This window comes from Canis lupus, chromosome 34 (assembly GCF_011100685.1).
Source record: "Canis lupus familiaris isolate Mischka breed German Shepherd chromosome 34, alternate assembly UU_Cfam_GSD_1.0, whole genome shotgun sequence".
Taxonomy (NCBI): domain Eukaryota; kingdom Metazoa; phylum Chordata; class Mammalia; order Carnivora; family Canidae; genus Canis; species Canis lupus.
In genome coordinates, this window is record NC_049255.1 from 7,367,304 (window position 1) to 7,391,001 (window position 23,698).

At 54.0% G+C, this 23,698-nt stretch overlaps 1 protein-coding gene across 1 annotated transcript in view; it reads right to left on the reverse strand.

Annotated features, from left to right (window-relative positions):
* Window positions 1-20,630: 20,630 nt before the first annotated feature.
* The window catches only part of UBE2QL1 (ubiquitin conjugating enzyme E2 Q family like 1), a 41,007-nt gene continuing 37,939 nt past the window's right edge, over window positions 20,631-23,698 (reverse strand). The window contains exon 2 of the mRNA XM_038583343.1: window positions 20,631-21,973. Coding sequence (XP_038439271.1) covers window positions 21,842-21,973 — 132 coding nt within the window. The 3' untranslated portion in view covers window positions 20,631-21,841. The remainder of the gene's footprint in view (window positions 21,974-23,698) is intronic.

Below are 23,698 nucleotides of genomic sequence, written 5' to 3' on the forward strand. Positions count from 1 at the left end.
GGAGGGCTGTTATTCATCGTCTGTGGCTGCAAAACAAATTACCTTCAAACCTGGTGGCTTCAAGCAACACCTGCTAGCTCCATGCCAGTCTCCGGGGGCCGGGAATCAGAGGCCCTGCCCTGCCGGGTCCTCTGCTTCCATCAAGGTGTTGACAAGGCCCCAATCATGTTGGGCTTCCCAGAAGGATTGGCCCCAACCGTCTCGGTGGTTGTTGGCAGGACCCCGCTCTCTGTGGGCTACTGGCAGGGGGTGGCCTCAAGGGTCCTGCCCCGTGAGTCCCTCCAACATGACAGTTTGCTGCATCAGAGAGAGGTTGCCAGCAACACGAAGTCATGCGCTTTTGTAATCGAATCACAGAAGCTTGCTGCCCTCAACGTTGCCGTGTTCTTGTGGCTTGAGGCCGTCCCTCCAGGGGCAGCGTCCCTCCAGGGGCAGGGGACGACAGGTGGCCGTGGCTGCCAGGAGGCGAGTATCCTCGAGGCATCCTCGAGGCTGCAGCCCCAGGCCTGGAGCAACGCCATTCAACAGAAATATGATGCAGGCTGCATATGTTTAAAAAGTAAACACCCAGTTTTCTCTTTAACTACTGGAGTCCAAGAAAATGGTTCAGTGGACCCCCGCCCCCAAACGCACGCCCCGCCAGCTACAGGAGTGGCCAGCTGACAGCGCTGCCTCTCCTGCGTCCTCCCCTGGCTGTCCCCCAGCCTGGTGCTTGCTCCCTCCCTGAGCAGAGATGCCAGGCTGGCGACAGAACATGGCAGGATTGCTCCAGCACGTTCTCTTCCTAAAACCTTCCATTGCGGTGATGCAATGTGGGGATTTTCATTCACCACTTAAAACCACGTCTGAGTGGCAATTACAGAACAATGAAGACAGATCAAAACCTGTCAGTAGGATGTACATTTTAGTGGGAAAAGAATCCCATTCAGTATTTCGAAATAATGATAAACAAGACTGGAACCAACATGCGCCCACACAGAGCGCCGCCCGCACCCCTGCACTAACGCTGGGGTGAGGGAGAGCTTATGGTCGAGTCCCAAGCCGGGATGATCCCAGTGAAAGCAGGGACACTACGGGCAGGGGTGAGGCCCTGCTTGGTGACCTCATGCCAGCAGCCTGACAGGGTCCCGAGGCTCGTTACCATCTTGGTCCTTGAAGTCTCAGGCCAAGGTTGTGGGGTGCTTGGGAAAGCCTCCCATGCCACCCACATATAGGTGGGTGTCTGGTCAGCGTGTTGCAGAGAAACAGAACCAGCAGGATACAGACACGGAGGAGTCAATGTTGGGGTCTTGAGTGTGAATCCCGCAGGGCAGCTAGTGGGAAAGTCAGGAGGGTTTTCTCTAGTCAGTCTTGAGGCCAAATTGCTTCTCCTTTGGAAAACCTCAGTGTTTGCTCTTGAGGCCTTAACCGGTTGGATGAGGCCCACCCATGCTGTGGAGGGTCATCTGCTTTACTCAAAATCAACCGACGTAAACGGTTATCGCATCTGAAAAAGCACCTTCAGAGCAACATCTAGCTTGGTGTTGGGCTGCACAGGTGAGCACCATGTCCCGGGCCAGCTGACACATAAAGACAGACGTCACACTGGAGGGCCTGCCTCTGTGGACCACGCCTGGTAGGTGAGGCTTCTGATTCCATGTTCTCTGCTGGGAAGCCTTGGGCAAGTCTCTTAGCACAGCCACACGTCACTTTCCCGTCCCCAAATGGATTAATAATCAGACCCTTCTCGGGGGGACATGTAAGGGCTGGTGAGGTGAGGATGAACAGTACGTGTCTGTGGCCTCAGGCAGGGAGGGGTGCATAACCTCACGCGGTCAACAGCAGAGGCTGTCTGCAAGGATCTTGCCTCCCTGAATTTGGAGCAAGCTGAGGCCAAGGGTGCTCAGAGGAGTGAGTCTTGAAGACAGAGGGCCCAGGCACAGGGACTTGGGGTCCCTGGGGAGAGGGCTGGATGGCAGAGGGAAGAGCTGCAGACCCTCAGGGGGACCGGCCCCAACTAGGGCTGCTGGGGTCCCTGTCCGGGGGCAGCACAGTCCAAGGCCCACAGGGACCAGTTTGGGGGGATGCTGAACAAGGCCTCCAGGGCCTTGGCTCTGTGAGGAGCCCCCAGATTCTCACACCCTTGGCTGAGACTCCAGGTCCCACCCTCACCGCAGACTGGAGACCCAAGTCAGAATGAAATGGTGTTAAAGAAGTTTCTGGAAAGGAAGGGCTCGGTCTTCTGCGCCCGGGTTCACGGCCTACAGTCTGCCTGCCTTCACTCAAATGTCACCGTCACAGTGGTTTGCAGAATCCTGCAGACGGTCCTCCTGCCTGACCCTGCGGTCCCGTGGGGGCCGAGTGGGGCCTCTGCCCTTGGCAAGACTGCATGGCCCCGTCTCCCTGGGGTGGCTTCCTGGGATAGCCTGCGTCCTGGAGACGGGCCTCGGCCAAACCCCGACGGGAGGCGACCCTGCTCCCCCCACCCCTGCCTCGGGCTCCCACGTGAGGGCCTGCACCTGCTTGGTGCCGCGGACAAGGCCGACGGGGATGGGGGTGCCAGCCTGGGAGGCGAGGTGGCGAGCCCTGAGAGGGCATGTGCCCTGGGCTGCACGCCTGCCTGCGCTCGGTGGGGAGCAGGCAACGCTGGGCCCTGGCCCCCGGCTCCTGTCTCCCCCGAGGGCCAGGCTCCCTTGCACGAGCTCCACCTTCCCCTGCGCCGCAGCAGCTCCTGCTTCTTCCCCCGACCATGAAGCTGTTTTCACCCTGCTGCGGCGTGGAGGCCGCGGCCTGTCTTGTCGCTGGTCCTGGAGGTGGGAAAGGACCTTCATTCCCCAGCCTCCTCACTCACAGACCTCTTTACCACCTCCTCCCTCCCTCCTGGTCTGCTAACCATTGAATGCTTCCCCAAGATGGGGAGCTTACTACTCCCTGAGGGTGATTTCTCCCTGTGTAACCGCTCCCTGCCTCAGAAAGTTCTGCGTCACGTCGGCCCGGGGCTGTAACATGGCTCAGTTCAGACACACGAAAGGTCAACCCGTCTTTCAGGGGCCACTCCTCCGGTGTTGAGATGTTGAGGGTCTGCAGGGAGGAGGCCTATGGACCAGCGCTCCCTGGGGACAAGACCAGCTGTGGAGCGAGGAGCCGGAGGCCACAGTGCCGACGCCAGCGAGCTGGGGACGCGCTGTTATTTCACCGTCTAGACAGACACCTTGTGATTTTTGTCTCTGCCTGAGCACACAGCGTAGCAGGGAGCAGAGCTGGGACACACATGGCTGTCCCCGTGACAAGGGCGTGCAGCCCTGGGTAAGGCGTCTTCACGTGCTCTGAGCGGAGAAAGCAACCCAAGTGTCCACGGATGGATGCACTGATCAACAGTGCTCATCCATACAGGGGATTTTATTCAGCCTTAAAAAGGAGAAATCTGGACTTCTGCTGCAACATGGATGAAGCTCGAGGGCATCCCGCCGAGTGAAGTAGGCCAGTCACGAAGGGACGGATCTCAGTGCTTCAGCTCACATGAAGTCCCCAGAGTGCACAGAATCAGACGCAGAAAGTAGATGGTGGCTGCCTGGGCCCGGAGAATGGGAATGTGGGGCTGGTGTTCATGGGGTGCAAGAAGAGGGAGCAGCTCGGGGGTGGTGGTGATGGTGGGATGGTGGGGATGGTGGGGATGGGGGGATGGAGGGATAGAGGGGATGGTGGGGATGGAGGGGATTATGGGGATGGAAGGGATGGACGGATGGAGGGGATGGTGAGGATGGAGAGGATGGTGGGGATGGTGGGGATGGACGGATGGAGGGGATGGAGGGGATGGTGGGGATGGACGGGATGAGGGGATGAGGGGATGGAGGGGAGAGAGGGGATGGCCCCCCCCCCCCCCCCCCCCGCGAGAGGCGGATGAAGGCACACGTCCCTGGGGCTCATGGAGCCAGGCCACGAGCAACAGGGGGCAGCAGCGCAGTGAAGGGGCCAAGGCTCAGTGGATGGTGAGGGGGCAGAGTGTCCGGCCCAGGACAGCCTGGGGGGGGGGGCGCCATCCTGGGACGGGCTGGTCAGTTCCACTCAGGGCTTCGTCAGGGGGCTATGAGCTTCTGGGGTCCTGGAGGGCCGCGCTCTGCTGGGCCCCATCAACCCCCTTGGCGCCAGACACTCCCAGGGCCCACCCTGACCTCGCAGCCTCTGTGTGCAGACAGGACCGTGGGCTCACTGGCTCCCAGGGCGACTGTCGCTGGAGATGGGTCCTGCTGGGACGCAGTTAGGGCTACAGTGACCCTGAGGCTAGGGGGCACCTAGGAAGAGGAAGTCCTCCTAGGAAGAGGAAGCGACAGCCATGTGAAGACAGGCCCCATTCTGTGAAGGGGACAGGCCATGTGAAGACACCTGTCCAGAGAAGACTGTCACCTGGGGCCCAGGAACCAAGCTGGACCTGGGTCCCAGACGTCCAGTCTCCAGGCGATGAGAAAATTAAAGTTGTCTGCAGCTTACGCCTCCTGGTCCATGGTGATTGTTGTGGGGGCCCGAGAAGCCTTCCTGTGACAGCCACCCCTGTCGTCTTCCTGCTGGGACTAGCCCTGTCCTGCGCTGGCCTGGAGCCAAGCATGCGCGGCCCCTAGAGCCTCAGACACCTGCTTGGTTCCATTCAGGCACATCAGGTTCTCAGCTCTGTGTCCCGCTCAGGGCCCCACTGGGACCAGGCCGGTGTCGCTGCTGCCTGGGCCCCCACTGTGTGCCCCCCGGGCCCTCTCCCCGTGTCCTCCGTCAGCCTTGCCCAGGGACTGGCTCCTGTCACCACCATCCCCTCCCCGCCCCCAGGTCTGCAGCACCTGAGTTAGAAGCTGGGCCTCCTGCCTGAGCCCCGCCCCGGGGCTGAGCCTCACGTTCTCCTGAGACTGGATGCAAAGCTGCGAGCTCTCCTAGCTTGGACAGCACCCCTGTCCTCCTCCATGCCCCCTTGCGGCCGAGCTTGTGGCCCCCACCCCCGCCACAGCCTGTGTCCTGCCTGTTGGTGATGGAGCCCTCGGGCCATGACCCCAGGCCAGCAGGTGCTGGGATTCCTCGCTGGGTGACCGGCACCAGGGGTCCCGGGCTCCGCGCTGCTGCCGACGGCTGCCGTGCCCAGGTGTCCCCTGGTGGCTCTGTGCCCACTCCCTTCCCTTGCATCACCTTTAGTGAGGGGAGGCCTCCAGGAGTCCCAGGCTCTGTGGGATGTGTCTCCTCAAGGGCTTGCATCCTGTCCTCATGTATCCAGACAAACGGACACCCCCGGGGACAGGAATCACCAGGGCTTCTGGCTCAGGGCCTCCTAACTTCTCTGGATCTGGGGTCGAGCCTTCAGATCTCTGGATCTGAGATTTGCCTTATTGTCCTGTAAGCTCCACCATGTGTCGGAAAACCAGGCGCCACCCAGGCTCCTCAGGTGTGCTGGGGCGGGAGAGGGTCTGGAATCTTTCCTCGCCTGGACAGGGCGAGCAGGGAGGCATGGAGTCTAGACTTAAAACAATTCACTTCGTGCAGCTCCAGCGAGGCAGACCCGGTGGCTGCTCCTCCTGGATCCATGAGGACCCGTCTACACCACGGCGGCTGGCATCGGCCTCGCAGCCCAGAGAGCCTGTCGCCCTGTTGGATGCCAGGTCCTAACTTGCTGAGTTACAGGCGGCGCCTCGACCCGTGTGGCCGCCCCCAGGAGTTCCCGCCAGTGCCAGCCCAGCTCCCCCCAGCCCGCTCTGCGGCCCCGGCCCCCAGGCTCCAGGCCTTCCCTCTGCCCCGCGTGGATCTGGATCTCCCTCCCGACACCGCACCCCTGGCGCTGGACCTCCCGCATCCCCAGCCATGTCCCCACCGCTGGGCAGGCATCCTTGGGGAGAATCCCCGTGAAGAGCCAGGGAGCATGGGGGACACTCTGGCATGACATCAAACAGGGGGCACTCCCGGGGGGTCTCCTGCTCAGACGCCACTGATGACGCTGTGACTCACTCTGCTGACTATGGGGTGTGGAGGCCCAGGGGAGGGGGACACCCTGGGCATGGGGTGTGGAGGCCCAGGGAGGGGGACCCGCTGGGCATGGGGTGTGGAGACCCAGGGAGGGGGACTCGCTGGGCATGGGGTATGGATCCCTGGGGAGGGGGACCCACTGGGCATGAGGTGTGGAGGCCCAGGGAGGGGGACCCGCTGGGCATGGGGTGTGGAGACCCAGGGAGGGGGACCCGCTGGGCATGGGGTGTGGATCCCTGGGGAGGGGGACACGCTGGGCATGGAGTGTGGAGACCCAGGGAAGGGGACCTGCTGGGCATGGGGTGTGGAGACCCCGGGGAAGGGGGCTCGCTGGGCATGGGGTGTGGATCCCTGGGGAGGGGGCCCACTGGGCATGGGGTGTAGAGGCCCGGGGTCAGGCTGCCTGAGCTCAGGGACTGTGGGGCCAGCATGTTGTTCCTGAGCGAGAAGAAAGAGGCTCAAGCTTCTAACTCATCACATGGCTGAGGATTTGGGGTCCGCCTTCTGGCAGCTTCCAGGGCCGGGTCTCAGGGTCCCCTGCTTGAGGAGCACGGAGTGACCAGGAATCAAGGCTCGTGCTCACTTTCCTTGCTCTGCCGGACACTGGGCTCCCAGCTTCACTCTCACCTGCTCCCAGGTCATCCCACCGCCTGCTGGAGGCACTTCTGTGGGCTGAGTGGTTTTTATTTTTTATTTTTATTTATTTATTGTTTGGCTGCGTGGTTTTTAAAGGCAGTTAGGGGTTTGCCCCTGGTGCCCTGTCCCCACCAGGGAGCAGGACTGGAGAGGGCAGCCAGGGGGCTGAGGTGGGCAGAAGGGGCCGCCAGCCGATGGGTGCCCTCAAAGCCAGCACTGGGACCTCTCCCGGGGGGCCACCCCCTCCCTGCTGTGCTAGGAGCCAGGGCTCTGGGCTGGGGCGGGCAGTGAGGTGGAGCAGAATGGGGGGGCGGGGGGACTGTCCCAGCGGGGCCCGAGCTCCACTGCTGTTAGACCCATGCTGCCTCCAAGCCTCCCCAGAGTCTCGCTTCTGCGCATCATGTGGGATGTCCAGGGGCAACAGGTGAAATAAATTGCCAGATAACGTAGGGGACGCCCAATCGAATTTAGATTTCAGATTAAAAAAAGTTTTCGGGCTCACTATTCCCCATACAATATGTGGTACATACTTGATTTATCCGTTGTCACCTGAAGTTGAACTTTAACTGGTTTCCTGTGGGGCTCTTTTTTGCTGGATCTGGTCACTCTCCTGGAGTGGCAAGTCCGTCCCTGCGGGAAGGGCCATGGCTCAACAATCCAGGAGCCCTTTCTTCTTCCTCACTCGCATAGGGCCGGGCCCCGCGCAGCCCCACCAGAACCCCTGGGAACTTCACTCTGCTAACAGACACGTATCAGGCACCTGCTGTGTCAGCAGAGGGACCCCCAGGGCCCCTGCCGGGGTGGATGCTATGGCCTCCAGGTCAGGTGCGATAGTGGGCTGGGTGCCAGGGCGAGGGGGCTGCAGGGCCCCGGGCGTGGGGAGGACGACGAGGGGTAAAAGGGCAGGACCAGCCCGATGCCTGCGGACACAGCCCCATTCTAGAACCCCAGTGAGTGCTATGAGGAGTGGGGCTGGGACGGAGGGAGGTTGTGGTTACAGGTCTGGGAGGCCCTTGCTGATCCAAGGCCTGTAGGGAGGGTCCTCGGGGCTGGGGCGACCCATACACAGGTGCAGCCCCCACTGTGGCCTCTGTCTGCCCTGCTCCCCCAGGTTTGGATCTGAGGGCTAATGGCTCAGGTGTTCCTTGACCCAGGTCCCAGAACTGTCCTTGGGCCCCCCTGCTCCCCACTTTCATCCACCTTTTCCTGGGATCAGTCCCCCTGCACATCCTGTTTCCTGGGAGCCCGGCTGGATGATGGAAAGGATCACTGACACACCCGGCCCTGGGGGACGCTCCTCACCTGGGCCGGGCTTGCGACCAACCGTCTGGGCCTCTCCTCCCGCCGCCACGCCACCCCGGGACGCCTGTGGGGACCTGCAGCCGAGCCAGCTGGCTCTGGCATACCCCGGGGTGTGGGCTTCCTGAGGCTGCTGTCGCAGTGCCATGGCCAGTGGCTTCAAACAACACACATCTGTTACCTCACAGCTCTGAGAATCAGAAATCCCCAAGTCAAGACGTTGGCAGGACCATGACTTCTAGAGGCTAAGGGAGAATGCCTGTCTTGCTTTTTCTGAGTTCTAGGGGTCGCCTGCCGCCTTTGGCCAGCGTCACTTCTGCTTCTGTCATCACATGTCTGACTGTGATGCTCCTACCCCCTCTTATAAAATCACACTTTGGTCACCCTGGACCCACCCAGATAATCCAGGACAATCTCTCCATCTGAGGGTCCTCAACTTGATCACACCTGAAAAGTTGCTTTTGCCATGGAAGGTCACAATGGAACAGGTCCTGAGGTTAGGATCCCTCTAGCATGCCTGCAGTCACATTCGCTGGGGCTCCCGCCGTGGGCAGGGGTGCCGGCCCGTAGTATGGGTGTCCGCTGCCCTGGCACCGACCAGTCTGCAAGCCGTCTTCTCACACGCTTAGACTTCCACTTGTGGGGCAGCTGACGTATGTCTGCCGGGGGGTAAAAGGGCCTTGTGGCCACTGACCCCAGGCTGGTCTGGGCATCCTCCCCCCCCTTCACCCCATACCCCCTCGAGGCGTGCAGAGCTGCTGCGTTCCTGCAGAGGCCGCTGGGGAGCAAGGAGGAACCACTGTCCTGCCACAGCCTTGCTTTATTCCTTTATTTACCCCTTACCAGCCCCCCGGATAAATCAGGAGCCTCCCATCCTTGCTCCCCTTTATTTGTCTGGTTTGGGGACAGCACCCGAACTATACCGGCTTTCTTCCCTACCCATCTGGCTCGAACAGACGCCCTCTGGGTGTCCTGACATGTTGTTTCTTGTCCCTGTCTCTTCTCTCATTGCTCTGGCACCTTTCTTTTTTTCTTTTCCTTTTTTTTTTTTTTTTTTTTTTTGCTTTTAGTAAAAAATTAGAGGAAATATACGGCTTTCTCCCCCACTGAAATGGAACAAATGAAAAAGAAAAAAGGGCCCACACGAATAGCACCTTGGGAAGCTCCCTTGGGCAGTGTGGACCCGCTCTGTGCGAATTCTATGGCTTGCAGGCCACGCGGCCTCGCTCCCTGCCACGGCTCATTCTGACGGTCCCTCTGGGTCCAGGCACCCCCTGCGGGACAGGAAGCCTTTGGTGGGGCATCTCCTACTTCTGTCTGATGTTTAGCATCATGGGGAAGGAGAGGAAGCTTTTGAAAGAAAGAAAATACAGTTCTCTGTACAAGAGAGGAAGGAATTACAGGGCGAACTCTAGACGGGTATTTCCGCATCGCTCCCGTTTCTGTGCCTGCTTGCTGTCGTGTTCGTGGTTGGGAAATGCCAGTCTTCTGCTCAGGCCTGGAATGGAAAGGCAGGTGCCCTCCCACGCCCGTCTCACCAGCAGACCCCGCGGGGCCATGTGGTCCTGGCGCCAAGCACACCCTCACCCCGGGGTCCCCGGCGGGCATGGTCGCTGGGACCCTGGCTCCGGTGGAACCGTCAGAACCAGCTCCAAGCTCCCTCCTTATCTCGGTGAGAGGATCTGATCCGACCGCAGTGTGATTACTCCACATAGACTCGGTGCTTCATTTAGCCCAGATGAGGATCAGCTTTGGGGGGGACGAGTAATTAGCATCACCTAGAACCACCCACAGTCCCCACATGGCGTTGAGGAGCTGCCAGCCACAGAGGAAGGGGGATGCCCAGCCTCTCTCTCTCCCTCGTCCCTATTCCTGACCTCCGGCTGATTAGAACCTTCTCTCTTCCTACTGAACTCCTCCCCAGGCCTCCCAGCCTGGATTGTGCACACTGGGGCCCAGCTGACAGTGCGCGGGGCTGAATTCTGGCCACAGGTGACAAGGATGACGGCTACGAGGGCCACCGGTATGGGGGGGCACTGGCCCTGTGGATTCATCCTGGGAGGAGTTGGGACTTCCTGGGGTGGAGAGAGAGGAGCAGGTAGTGAAGGTGACCAGGAGGGCAAGAGGGGAATGGGGGTGGGGAGTGGGCTTTCTCCCTTGGGGGTCCCGGGCGGTGGGGGGGCCTGCCGTGCGCTCCAGGGGCACCCAGGCAGGTGTACTTCTCCGAGGGCAGCCGTGTCTCCTAGCAGTTGTTGGTGATGAATTTGTAGGGCTGGGGGTTTTTCTTCCTGGAGGAGATTGACCTTTTTATAGCAAAATTAATCTCCTTTTCTCTTTCTTCTGATGTTGTAACTGAGATGTCATCAGTTGACAGCCAGGTGGGTGGCAGGCAGTGGAAGTGTCGAGCCAGGACTGTGGGAAGGCGTCTGCAGGGCCACAGGGCGGGACGATTGCCCTCAGCTGGTGACCCAGTGAACACCTCCCTGTGGACACGTGGCAGATCAATGGCATCACTCGGAGCCATTTGATTTGGTAAAATCAAATCCAGCACAAGAAAGGTGCACTTGGGCATTTGGTGATCCACTCCCCCAAAGGAGTCACCGTGGGGTTTCCTAGTGAAATAAGCTCACCTGGAGTTGCTTCGGTGGATGTTTATTCAGATCGAGCTGACCCGGGTAGGCCTCTCCTCCTGCTTCCTCCCCAAAGTGTCCACTATAGAAGCTATGGCTCATGAGTCCCTCCTGTGGCAGGGACTTGGGTGACCTGATGTGCTGAATGCGGCAAGACATGGCCCAGCCTGCACCCCAGCTCCCACCAGCGCCCAGATGCCATGAAGATGACTTGAGCTTGGGCTTCCACTGTGAAGGCATGATGCCTATGGGGGTCATGCGGTACCTAGAGAGTGTGATCTGTCAGCGGTACCTAGAGAGTGTGATCTGTAGATCATGGAGGAGGTACGGTCAGCGGTACCTAGAGAGTGTGATCTGTAGATCATGGAGGAGGGAGGGCTTTGCCCCAGAGCCAAAGGCCTGCCAAGCTGGGATATGCACGTGAGTGCAAATTTCCACGCTGACAAAGACATCTGGAGTGGGTTGAACGGTGCCCCCTCAAAAAAGAAAGGTCTAAGGCCTAACCTCCCCATACCTGGGAATGTGACCTTATTTGGAAAAAGAGTCTTTGCAGTTGTTGTTATATGAAGGGTCCTGAGATGAGGAGATCATCTTGGATTATCAAGGTGGGCCCTATATCCAACAACAAGTGTTCTTCTAAGAAAAGCCAGGGGAAACCTCAACACAGACGAGGCAGGGATGGGAGGGACAAATCTATGAGCCAAGGAATGCCAGGAGCCACCAGAAGCTGGACGAGGCAAGAGAAATCTGCCCCCAAAGCCCTCAGAGTGAGCATGGCCCTGCCTGCACCATGATCTTGGACTTCAGGCCTCTAGAATCTGTGGTTTTTTGTTTTTGTTTTTTTTTTTAAAGATTTTATTTATTTATTTATTCATGATAGACATAGATAGAGAGAGAGGGGCAGAGACACAGGCAGAGGGAGAAGCAGGCTCCATGCCAGGAACCTGATGTGGGACTCGATCCTAGGACTCTGGGATCACGCCTTGGGTCAAAGGCAGGCGCTAAACCGCTGAGCCACCCCGGGATCCCCAAGAATCTGTGGTTTTAATCCACCTAGTTCATGGTGATCTGTTGTGGCGGTCCCAGGAAATAAATACAATGGCCAAGGATCCCAAAGAAACAAACCACAACTAAACTTCTGGGCAAGGTCCACCCTCCTCTACCAGAACCTTCTCTTCCCCATGGAGTTCCACGTCTCCGGGTAGGGGCAGAGCAGGGCAAAAATGTGAGGTTTGACTGGTATATTCTTTTTTATTGCTGTGTAAGTTTCAGCAGTTAAAGTAACACACATGTGCTGTCTCACAATTCCCTTGGGCCCGGAGCCCAGGTCTGGCTCTGCAGGTCCCTGGCTCAGGGTCACACCAGTTTGCAATCCAGGTGTCAGCTGAGCTCCATTCCTTTCTGGAGCCTGGGCTCTTCCCCAAGCTCAGTTCTTGGCAGAGTGTAGTCCCTTCCACCATTGGACTGGGACCCCTGGTTCTTGTTGGTGTCAGCTGGAGCCTCCCTCAACTCCCAGAGACCCTGGCGTCAACCCCACGTGGCCCCTCGTGACGTGGCAGCTAACTTCTTCAAGGCTGACAGGAGAATATCTTGTTTCAGGGAAGGTCTAGACTCCTCCCGTCCTTCTTCCTTCTTGCCATATAGCATAACGTAATCATAGGCGCTATCCCATTAGCATTACATGTTCTACTGGCTTGCCCCCACTGTGGAAAGGGGACTGTACAACAGTGTGACTCATCCAGGGGTGGCCTCCAGGGGTGGCTGATGCAGCTGGGGCATCTTTGTTCCTGGCTCTGCAGTCCAGCAGCCTTCAATTTCTTCCAGCTTTATTCTTCCCACACCTGGAGCCCACTATCACACCATCGTGACCCTTTCTCCTTCCTTAAGAAAATACCAATGCTCCTAAAATCTCGGTATTTAACTAAAGGGTATTGTGCTGAGTGAAATAAGTCAACTGAAGAAAGACAATTATCATATGGTTTCACTCATATTAGGAATATAAGGAACAGCGCAGAGGATCGTAGGGGAAGGGAGGGAAAACTGAACGGGAAGAAATCAGAGAGGGAGACAAACCACGAGAAACTCTCAACTCTGGGAAACACACTGAGGGTCGCTGGAGGGGTGGTGGGTGGGGCACGGGGTCGCTAGGTGACGGGCTTGAAGGAGGGCATGTGGTGGGAAGAGCACTGGGTGTTACATGCAACTGATAAATCACTGACTTCTACCTCTAAAACTAATGATACACTATATGTTGGCTAATGGAATTTAAATTTAAAAATTTTTTTAAAAAAAGATCTTGGTACTTAAACGTTTTTGGAGATTTAAAGAGAGAAGCTCAAGAGGGATAGCTTTTGGTGAGAGAGCACCGAATCATCTGCCAATCCATGAAGGAGGGCCACAGGTCTCAAATCAGGCACAGTTCCTTTTGGAGGTTCAGAGGGCAAATCCATCCAATGTCTCGCTCCTAGATGTCTCCCTCTTCTCTGGCGTTTCTGTCCACCCTTGGTGTTCCTTGGCGTTGACTCATCCCTCCCATCTCTGCTTCCCTATTCATACCACCTTCCCTGTGTCTCTGTCTCAAGCTTCCCCGTGCCTTTCTCCCGTAAGGATACCTGTCATTGGATTTGGGGCCCAGCCTGAATCCAGAGGGGTCTCATCTTGGGATCCCTACCTTCAGTGCATCTGCAAAGACTTTTTTTTTTTACCCAAATACAGTTGAGTCCACAGGCTCCGGGGCTTAGGACTTGGCCATATTGTTTTGGGGACCACTATTCAACCCACTCCTGTATGTGTATGTATCTTTTCCTTCATGCTCTAAGATAGTACCTAGTTCTTGGATGCACCACGTGTGTGTGCGTTTAGACATATTTTACATTTGTAAGGCAACACAACTAGAAGGCCCCCATATCTGATCCTATCTTTATAATGCATTAGATGAAGACCCTGGACTCTGACATAATGCATTATTATACTCTGACGTATAATGCATTAGATGAAGACCCTGGACTCTGCACCTTAAAACACCTTTGGAAAAAAGAGATCTCTGGGTTATAAAGAATCCGTTCACTATTAGAAGTTACTGGCATAGCCTCATTTTAAACCCTCTGTGTGCTAGGAAGGAAATGTTTGGACAGCTCTGAGCTGAGGGCTCAGCCGAGGGCAGACGGAACCAAAGTAAATGACAGAGTTATTTCCAGTGCTCTCTGAGGCCCTTTCCAGTTCATTTGTTAAATAAATCATTGGCATGAAGATCAGGCGTGGGAGCCTTTGCTTTTATTTCCAACACTTTCTAGAGTAAATTTAGCAAGCTCCAAGCCATCATTTACTAAAAACAGCTTTTATCCCCCCCCCCCCCCATTTGAATGTGGTAGAAAGATCTGACACTGGATGCCATGGAATGCCATGGAGTCCAGAGCTCTGGGGACCACAGACAGAGGACACGAGCTTCCTAGCAGGTGACACAGGGACCCCCAGGGAGGCTCTAATGGCAGGAATATGAAGGAGACAGCCTGCATGGGATTGTATCTTGTTTGGGAAGGTAATGCGTTTTGTGGAAAAACAACATCGAGAAATGTTGAAACCAGAGTCAAGTGAAAAGAGAAACCTGGAAACAATGAGAATGAGATTTCATAAATCAGGTGGGCACACGCGCGTGTGGATTTGGTAGAGGTAAGAAGTACTGTCACGTGAAGAGTGATCCGTATCACTTACGAGGAATAAACTCTGGAATGTTGTAGCTAGAAATATTCCCTGAGGGTAGAGACTTAACAATTGTTTTAGGATTGACTTAAAGTAATATTTTAGTGACACAGGAAATCAATTGACCATGTTTAAGTAAAATCAGATTAGAAAAATCAATTCACACTTTTCACGCCTGTTTCCTGTCTCGAAGCTTGGCCAGCACTGCCTGCGCAATCTACCTCACAGCCTTGCCTACGGAGAGGATATGAAGAGAGAGTTCTAAAAGGTCTTTGAGAAATTATAAGCTTTGCAAATGTAGAAACAGAAAAAAAAAAAAAAAAAAAAGGAATGTTTCCTACGGGAAAGTTTATTCATATTGTTTAGAATTATTTGATTGGATTTAACCTTCAAAATGATTTATTAGAAAATCTTTCATGACCCTCCCAAAAATCTTTTTAAAAAATGCTCTGGGATAAATTTAAACAACAACAACAACAAAAAGTTGTATTTCCGAAACACACTGTATCCTGACCCTGTTGCCTCTGTGCTGGCCAATCCTGCATGGTTGTCCAGGACCCTACACTTGTAGGCTGAGCAGACTAAGCACCATCTGTTTGATAAATAAAACACTCCATTTTGGTAAATAGATTGTGTGTATGTCCACCTCAGTATCTCACCATTTCCTCGTGTCTAAGGAAAAATAACTTGTCCTCATTAGCATGTTGACTTAATTCTGGCAGGAATAGAATTCTTTAAGAGAGAGAGAGGGTGTGGCAAGTAAGAGTGGGGGCGGGAGAGGGGGAGGAGACTCCCCACTGAGCATGGAGCAAGGAGCCCAATGTGGGGCTCGATCCCAGGACTCTGAGGTCATGACCTGAGCTGAAATCAAGAGTTGGATTCTTAACCAACTGAGCCACTCAGGTGCCCCCATTTTGTCCTTTTAGATCAGGCCCTACCTACTGACTCAGAAACCACACCTTAAATTCTTAGTGTCAAGGTCTGAGTGCAATCCTGTTGGGTCTCTAACTTCTGCCTTAAGAAAACTATGTCCCTGGACAGAGACTACCCAAGCCACTGCCATCAACTCCGGGACCCAGCGGAGCTGAGTCTGCTCTGGGGAGAGTATGTGATGGGTCCCATACTCATTTCCATTGCCCAAGAGAAATTCAGAGCCAATGCCTTCCTGAGGGTGGATGTAACATGCCTTCGCTCCAAAGAGATGAAACCAACAACCTCAAGTGGATTCCAATGTGCAACTCAAGCTGTCGACTGGATCATTCCAGATCAATCTCACTGTTATTTCTAAAGTGATGTATTGAGTATCTGTTTTAGGCCAGGCATGGGCTTCATGCTTCCCATATATTGCCTGCCTTGCCACAGCCACCCTCAAGAGCAGATATCCACTTCCAAGTTTGGGTAAGAAAGTGGCAAGTAAGAAAGATTAAGTGAGTGTCTGGGAGGCTAACTTCCTTATCCGAGTGCGACAAGAGGCAGAGGGTGGGTTCAAGGCTGTGATCCCAGAGCCCTCACCTACTCAATACTAAAACAGTTTCAGATTTTAAGAGAAAAATGTACTCTTGATTGGAAAATGATTTAAAATATTCACACAAAGACTGGGCAATTCCTCTGATAAACAGTTTAAAATAAAAACTAGAAACCAACTTCTAGTGTGAAAAATTAGCTGTAGTACCTTTTAAATAGATTGAATTTAGGGTGTGTGAAAACTGTCATGTTCTAGAATTACTACTCTATAACAGTTTTTCAGAGAAGTCTCTCTGTAATTCAGTATTAGTTTAGGCTAGAGTAGTGAGCTAAGCACACAATTTCAACCTTAATGGGACTCTTTGGCAAACATGTTCGACAATCTTTATAATGCAAATGGCAGCTGAAGGAGAAATCTAAATCACAGTGATGCCCAACGAGATGTGGTTCAGTTACATTTCATTGATTTTTATAGAGAACACTAGTGACACACTTCAAAGTTCTGACTTAGCAAACCACAAACAAATCAAAGCACAAAAGATCAGAGGGCAGCACATACGTGAAGCACCCCCCCACCCACCCACCGCAGTGGACGACACTGGATAATGCATATGGAGACCCAGAGAAATTCCAACAAATACTGAACATAGACCATGGAAGGACTCAACAAACATCCTATGGAAAGACATTTTACTTTTAAAGTCTTGCTTTTCTGAATCGTTGTTTTTCCCATGAGGACAGTGCCTCTGATTATTTGACTCATGCATTCACCCTCTTCTGAAAGTCAACATTTCTTTCCTACTTCCTCCCGCTTCTTTTGAGGACAACAGAATTGGGCGACTTTAGAAAAAGTATACTCCAGGGGATCCCTGGGTGGCTCAGCGGTTTAGCGCCTGCCTTTGGCCCAGGGTGCGATCCTAGAGTCCCGGGATCGAGTCCTGCGTCGGGCTCCCGGCATTCCTGGCATGGAGCCTGCTTCTCCCTTCTCCTGTGTCTGCCTCTCTCTCTCTCTCTAGGTCTATCATGAATAAATAAATAAATAAATCTAAGAAAGAAAAAGTATACTCCAAAGGCTCCGTCTGGAAGTCTGAGGCAGCACAAGATGTGTAGATCAGCATCCTACTATGGTCATAATGGGGACAATGTACATGAATGAAGTCATGTTGGTGGAGCAGGTGAGCAGAAATAAAACCAAGCACACTCAGCTGCAATGGCTCTATTGTTGCTCAGTTATTGACATCACCAGATCTAGTGATACAAAGTGATTGCATGTCTACAAAACAGACAGCCACTTAATTTCCTTCAGTAGAAGAAATGAGGAAGCATCCTCTTTTTTTTTCCTTTCTTTTTAATTCTGTAGGAGAAACAAGGTCAGTCTGCAGGGGGAAGCTGTGCAGGTATTTATCCCCTCAACACATACTGCCTTACTGACCCAAGAGGATGACCTTGGAACCTGACTCCCCCCAGTGCACTCTGCCATTTGTCCAGGCCTGCTATGACCTTGAAATTAAACCGTGCCTCCCTTTGTACCTACACTCTATTCAAGTGCTCTGCCTTGATTATGTCTCTTTGCCCAGCATACTTTTTTTTTTTTTTTTTTCTGGAACCAAAGGAACATTGCTTATAGCCTTCCTGGATGTCAACAGTGTTTGTCTAGCCTTTCCAGGTCATTGGCCACATCCTGTGGGTCAGATGGATCAGAGTGAGACTCTGTACTATGTAAACTGGAGGTGGCAAAAATCAGAAAGAGAGGATAGAACATAACATAAAGCTAAGGAATGGAGCTGTATGTTACATTAATGTCTTTGGAGGGAAAGACTATGGTCGCATGGGCTGAGCTCCAAGCCATAGCTCCCCAGAGAACTTGGGAGAGCAAACTGCCTTCTCACCAACTTGCTTCTCTTGTGTAATGGATCACTCTGGGTGTTTCTCAACCAGCTGTGAAGGCCAGTGGCTCACAGGCAACCCAATGGTGAGCTCAAAAGTGAGTGCTTGAATGTGGGCTAAGTGAACTGCCTCAAGGTCCATGGGAAGCATCATGGAGAATTGGAAAGCACCAGCCAGATGGTGTGGCCTTGGCCTCATCCCTCCGGTTGACTTTGGAAAAGCCACTCAATCCATCTGGGTTTGTTTCCTCCCCTGCAGAGTGTCTGAAGGTAGACTAAGTTGACCTCCAAGATTCAGTGGTCAACCCTCAATGCAGTTGGGAAGGAAGTATTTTGCCCCTTTAGAAAGCATAGTCTATTGAAATTTTGCATGCTGTTAGAAGGGTTCAGATATAACACGGACATCTAATTTAGAGAAGGGGCCAGCCCCACATGCCCTGTTAGGCTCTAAGTTTAGCCCGTGTCTTGCCTACTGAAAGATCTATAGAGAGGGCTCCTGCAGGTGAGAGAGGCAAGGAACTGCTTGGACGTCCTCTCTAGGGGAACATCATGTCCTTTACAAGGGCATCCCTGGCCCTCCCCCACTTCTATACCTGCCCCTCTTTCCTTTTGCTCAGCCATCGCTCACCCCTGACTTCTCTGTGGAGTCCACCCTGGCTGTCAATCTGTGAACCTCTGGGCTCGTACAAGGTCTACAATTTCCACAGTGCAGTGAAGCATTTAGCGGTCTCTGGTCTCAACTCATTGTTGGTGGCTCCTGCACGTTATTCTTGTCTCCTAAGATCTCTAGGGAAGGAGCATGTCTAAAACTTGTCCCTTCCCTATGTCTGGGCACGTGGAGACATGGCCAATAAGTCTGGTAGGGGACTGGGGACAGGACACCAGTATGTGATCACAAGTCAGTTCTATTTGAATCATTGCAATTACTCAATCAGAGCCACTATTTAAAGGTGTTCTAATTAAAACCCGTTGTTTAACATGAAGCTCCTCATACTAGAAAAGCAACGCACAAAGTTCAAGTGACAATTTCTGGTTTTCCCAAGCATTTTCCCTCATGGCTTAGGTCAGGTCTCACAGTAATCCCATAGGAGGCTACAGCCCAAGAAACTGAGGCTTAAACAGGTGGAGTTACCTGCCAGAGTCACATAGACACACAGACATAGGGCCACCTGCCCTTCTATCCGAGTCTCTGTCACGAGGCTTTAGATTTCCCTCTTGAAAAATAAGGTTGAATTTTGATAGAGGGTGTGAACTTGGGAGCTAAAAAATTGGGGCCTTTTTTTTTTTCTCTGAGTAATGGATTTTAGGGACTGTGAGTCTTCTGGGGGCACTTGTGCATGTGCCTCTGTGTGTGTGTGTGTGTGTGTGTGTGAGTGTATGTGTGTAGTGCTGGGCCAATCATCTTGCTGCTCTCATGGAACGTGAGCAGCCCGAGGCCTGCAGTGCAGGGGACACCCCAGACCGACTGGAGGGGACCTGGGAACCCCGCTGGATGGGCAGGGGTTGGACTCTTTCCTTCCTCTGGCTCTGTGGCTCTGAGGACATGATGTCTGCCCTCCTGGCCAGTCATCCCCCTGCTGTCCATCTAAAGAGGGACAGCTTTCTTGGCCCATGTGGGAAGATGACCCCAGCCAACCACTTGCTGGGTCTGGAGCAAGCTTCCCTCCCACCCTGGGCCCCAAGGTCGGTGGGGTCAGCAGGCCTTGGCCACGGCCAGGCTCCCCACTGTTTAGCCAACGCTGTCCGCCTGCGATGCCTCCAGCCGCTGAAAAGGGAGTTCTTCCGAGGAAGGGTCAAAGCAATAGTTGTGTGTTCAATTATTCTCCCCTGCTTTTCAAATGAGAAAGTCTTACCAATTTAAGTGAAAAATGGCATTTCTTTCACTAAAGAATATTTCTTCTACAACTTTCAGTTTTTAACAAACCTAATGGAAATCACAAGCAAAAGAAATCAAATTCAGGGTGTGCGGAGGGCTTGAGACTGGGCCACATGTCCCCCACCCCCACCCCCATCACTGTTGGCAGTGACCGAGCCCACCCTCAGGTGGTCATGAAACTCCTGGCCACATGCAAGTGTGGCAGACCCAGAACCAACCGTGGACGTGTCTTCGATCAGCTGGCGGCCAGCACGGAGCGGCAGGCTCCTGATACACACTCCCTGTGGTATACACACGGTGTATACTTTATGTGTATCTACACAGTATATACTCTGTTTATCCAAACACATCCGTATGCCTCTAGAAAGAAAGTTACTTTACGTTTTACATCAGAAGAGGGAAGCATCCAGAAAGAAATAAGCTCGGGTGCTTCCCCCAGTAGGCTGCTTCTGTCTTGTATCTTTGACACTCACTCTTCCAATATCCCAGGACGACAAGTGGCCCGAGAGCCCAAGACCATGCCCTAAATGTCAGGTTTCAGGATGGAGAGTTCCACTTGGAAGGATCGGATGAAAGAATGGTTTCAGTTCTTTGTCATCGAATTTAGTGACTATAATTACTCAGCAGGGAACGTGAGTGGGCAGCCATGCATCCTCAATGCATTGCCGTCCTGGTGGACAGAGCTGCATGTGTATTAGGGGCACAGGAGAAAGTGGTTAATAATAAAAGCAGCAAAAAAAGGGTCGATTTGGTGAATGGTCGGTCATGCTGGGAGCTGACTCCTGTCCTCTGAGGCTGGGTCACTGGGACCTCTGACAACCTGGGACAGGTGAACAGGTCTGCGACTTAGCCAAAACTGCCCTAAGGATTTTATGTAATCAGCAAAGATTTCTTTTCCTTTGCAATGGGAAAATACAGTTCGCAACACCCAAGTCTGGCCCAATCAACCCTTAATGCTTCCTGTTAGCTTCTACTTGCCTCCCTGATTGCTTCTGGGGACCCTGCTAATCCACTGGAGTTTTGCAAAGACCGTGGGTTCCTAAGACTCATGTTTTGTACCTCGTTGTACAATGTCATCGTGGCCTTCGGAATATTAAGTTCTAAAAACAGATTAGATGTATTCAATGGCAGGATAGCCCCCAATGACTGGATTCTTGAGGCCGTGAGTCAGGTATGCATGATTTTATTTAAAATGTGTCCAATAAGATTTTCCACCTGGGATGAACATTTTACCTCTTTCCCACGTATTATTATAAACAGTGTTTCCTCACTTCATGGAGTTTCTTAGAAAGTTCTAAGTAACTTAACAGAAGAGAAAAATGAAAGTGTGGGAGATGGAATAACGGGGAGTTTATATCACAGCGAGGGTGCTCACGCATCACGCAGCCCGGCCCCCCCGGGACACACAAGTGACAGGAGGGTGAGGGAATAGACCCGGTCATGCAAGTCCTCGTACCGTCACTTGGGATCCGTTGGCAGTTCTGGCATTCCCTGTCACTAGCACGTGAATAGGATGAGTCAGCTGACTTCAGGGAATGGGAAATCGTCTCTTGCTCTGGGTGGTGGGTTGACCAGCTGGGAGAAGACAGGAACACGAATGCGGTGTCGTAGGAGCGTTTCAGAGTACCGAGGGGGCTGTCCCACTGCCGGCGCGTCGGGAGCACGCCCCGCGTCCGCACGGCTGCATGTCCACGGCGGCCACAGCGGCCCTGCCTTTTGTCCCCGGGCACCGGGTTATCTGGGGACAGCCGCACACCACAGCATCAGCAGAGAGCGCACGTTTTCACCCAGTGGGCAGTTGTAGTTTTAAGTCACTAGAACCTGGCAATGAGAAATTTTTTTCAGGAGCCAGAGGCCAGGACACAAATGAAGTCTACATGTCGTCACACGGGGCCACGGAAGGACACGTCTCCGAGTTACGCTGACCTGCCAGGGAGAGAAACAGAGACACAGAGCACAGCGATGCAGGGCGTTCCTAGCGAATGTGAGCGGTGCCATGGGCGTGAGGTGGGTGGAGCAGTAGGCGCTGGTCTCCTGTCTGCTCTTTGGAGCTGCTGTCTGGGAAGAAGCCAAGGGCGGTGTGAGGGGGCGGGCGGAGGGGCGGGCGGGCTGGGGAACGTCACCAGCTCCACATGGGTTCTAAGGTGACTTCGAGATGGCCACTCATTTACCATCGAAACCTAATCCCGAACAGCGTTCGCTCCCTCGTTCTCCCTGTAAACACATCTGTTCATAAATAACTTAAACGTCTCCTTGGCATTCAGGATTCAGTTCCGGCTGGAGTAGAAAAGGGTGAGGATGCTCGGCGTTGAGGAGGAGATGTCGGGAACTCGTGTGTGTGGACAGGTGGCTGGAGCGTCTCCCGCACGTCAAGGACATCAGCCATCAGACACAGGCGGGGTGACCCAGCCGTACTTTTCATGCGTCTTCACCAAACTCTTAAAGGTAGCTTCGGCTTCCTTGCGGCTGAAGGACTTTTTGGATTTGCCGGCCTTTCTACAGATCCGCCCCTGCGGGAGAGGGAAAGGGACACCAGGTTAGAACCCCCTAGACGGGCGCCAAGCAGAGCAGGGCGCCGAGCTGTCGGGACGGGAGGGGTGCGGCCCGGCTTCCACTGGCGCCTCATCCCTGAGCCCGGGAAGCACCTGCTCTGTGTCCTCGGCTCCCCACGGCTGTCCCAGGAGAGGCAGACGGGGTCCCTGGGCCGGGGCGCTCCTATGGCCATTCCTCCTCGCTCCCCGAGGATGCTTCCCTGTGATTTCCAGCCTCCCCCACAACCGAAGAGGCAGAGATTCATAGTTAGATGTGTCCGTGCAGCTATTCACACACACATTTCAAAAGTCAAGCTCAAGCTCAGGACCAATGGGTGAATTTCTGGTCATTCATGTCACGTGGGAGCCACTTCATGAGAAGACGGGGAGGGCATTTTTGAGGAGGAGGGAGTCTGTCTGGAGTCCCAAGAGGGAGCAAAGATGAGGGTTGGTGCTCCTTTACACAATCCGGGAGACAGATCGGGGCACCGGGACCAGGCGTTCCTGACCCAAAAGATGGGACATCTGCATCTGCAGTGGACAAGAGCATCTAAACCATCTCAGAATGGATGCAGAAAGCTCTAGATCATGAGGGAGAAGGAACCTGCAGGCACTACTGACATGACTGTGTCTCAGGCTACGCTCTCCTTTCCAGAAAGCAGTGGGAATGAGGTTTATTTGGCATCTGAGGGAAGGAACACATGGAAGGCAAAGAGGAGCTCTGGCCAGGCGGGAGCCTCGGTCGGCAAGGGCCAGCACGGCTCTCACCACCCAGCCTCAGGGTCCTTCACGAGGCCTCCTGGTCACCAGGAACACCCTGAGCCTCTCCTGCATGCTCCCTGGTGCTCACTTCCTTGGGCCCCTCCTGGAAGACCTGCATGTCTTTCTGAGCATCTCATGCGCGCATGTTGCAGGTGGAGTGGAGGAGATCGTTGACATCTACCCGCCTGCAAGCTGCACACACCGTCTCCAACCATCTCCTCCACTAACAAGTCTCTGTGAACAGGCCCTCTGCCTTTCGACACCTAACAGTTCTGTCGCGGCACACCTGTGTCATCTGTGTCGCAAGGTGACCTGAACTGGAACCGGGCCTCACCACCAGCAGCCTGACTGGTGCTCCCTTGGATGGGCATCCAGGACAGTGGCCACTGGGCCTGTGTGACTACAGGCAGGCAAGGCCCACCCCATCTTGGCGGTGTCGGATAATCCACTGACGAGTCTGGGGGGAAGGCCGTTGTACCGGCCTTGTCATTCAAGGGGAAAATGGTGCCCAATCACCAGAAACTGGGAATGAAAGAGTGTTTCGTGTTCTTATATTCAGAACATCTGGTTCAACATTTGGCCTTTTAACACTGGAGACTGAGACCAGTGCCCAGGGAAGGAGCCAGAAATCCAGAGTTGCCGCTGGGCCTGCCCTCTCTGGACATCTTTCTGGCTGGGCTTATCTGCTGATGGGGGGCAGTGCCACCTCATCTAATCTGCTGCTCACTTCACACCAAAAGTGGTGCTAAAGGAGCAAAGGAAGGATGAAAGAGAAGAAGGCGGGAGATTGCCACTCACTGACTTCCAGAAACCTCCCCAGGCCTCTCCAGCATGCGACTCCTAGTTTGAATTTTATAACTTCCTCCATTGCTTACACGGTATAGTCACATTTGATATAAAGGGACCACGGGAAGCTAATACATTTATAATGATCATCCTGAT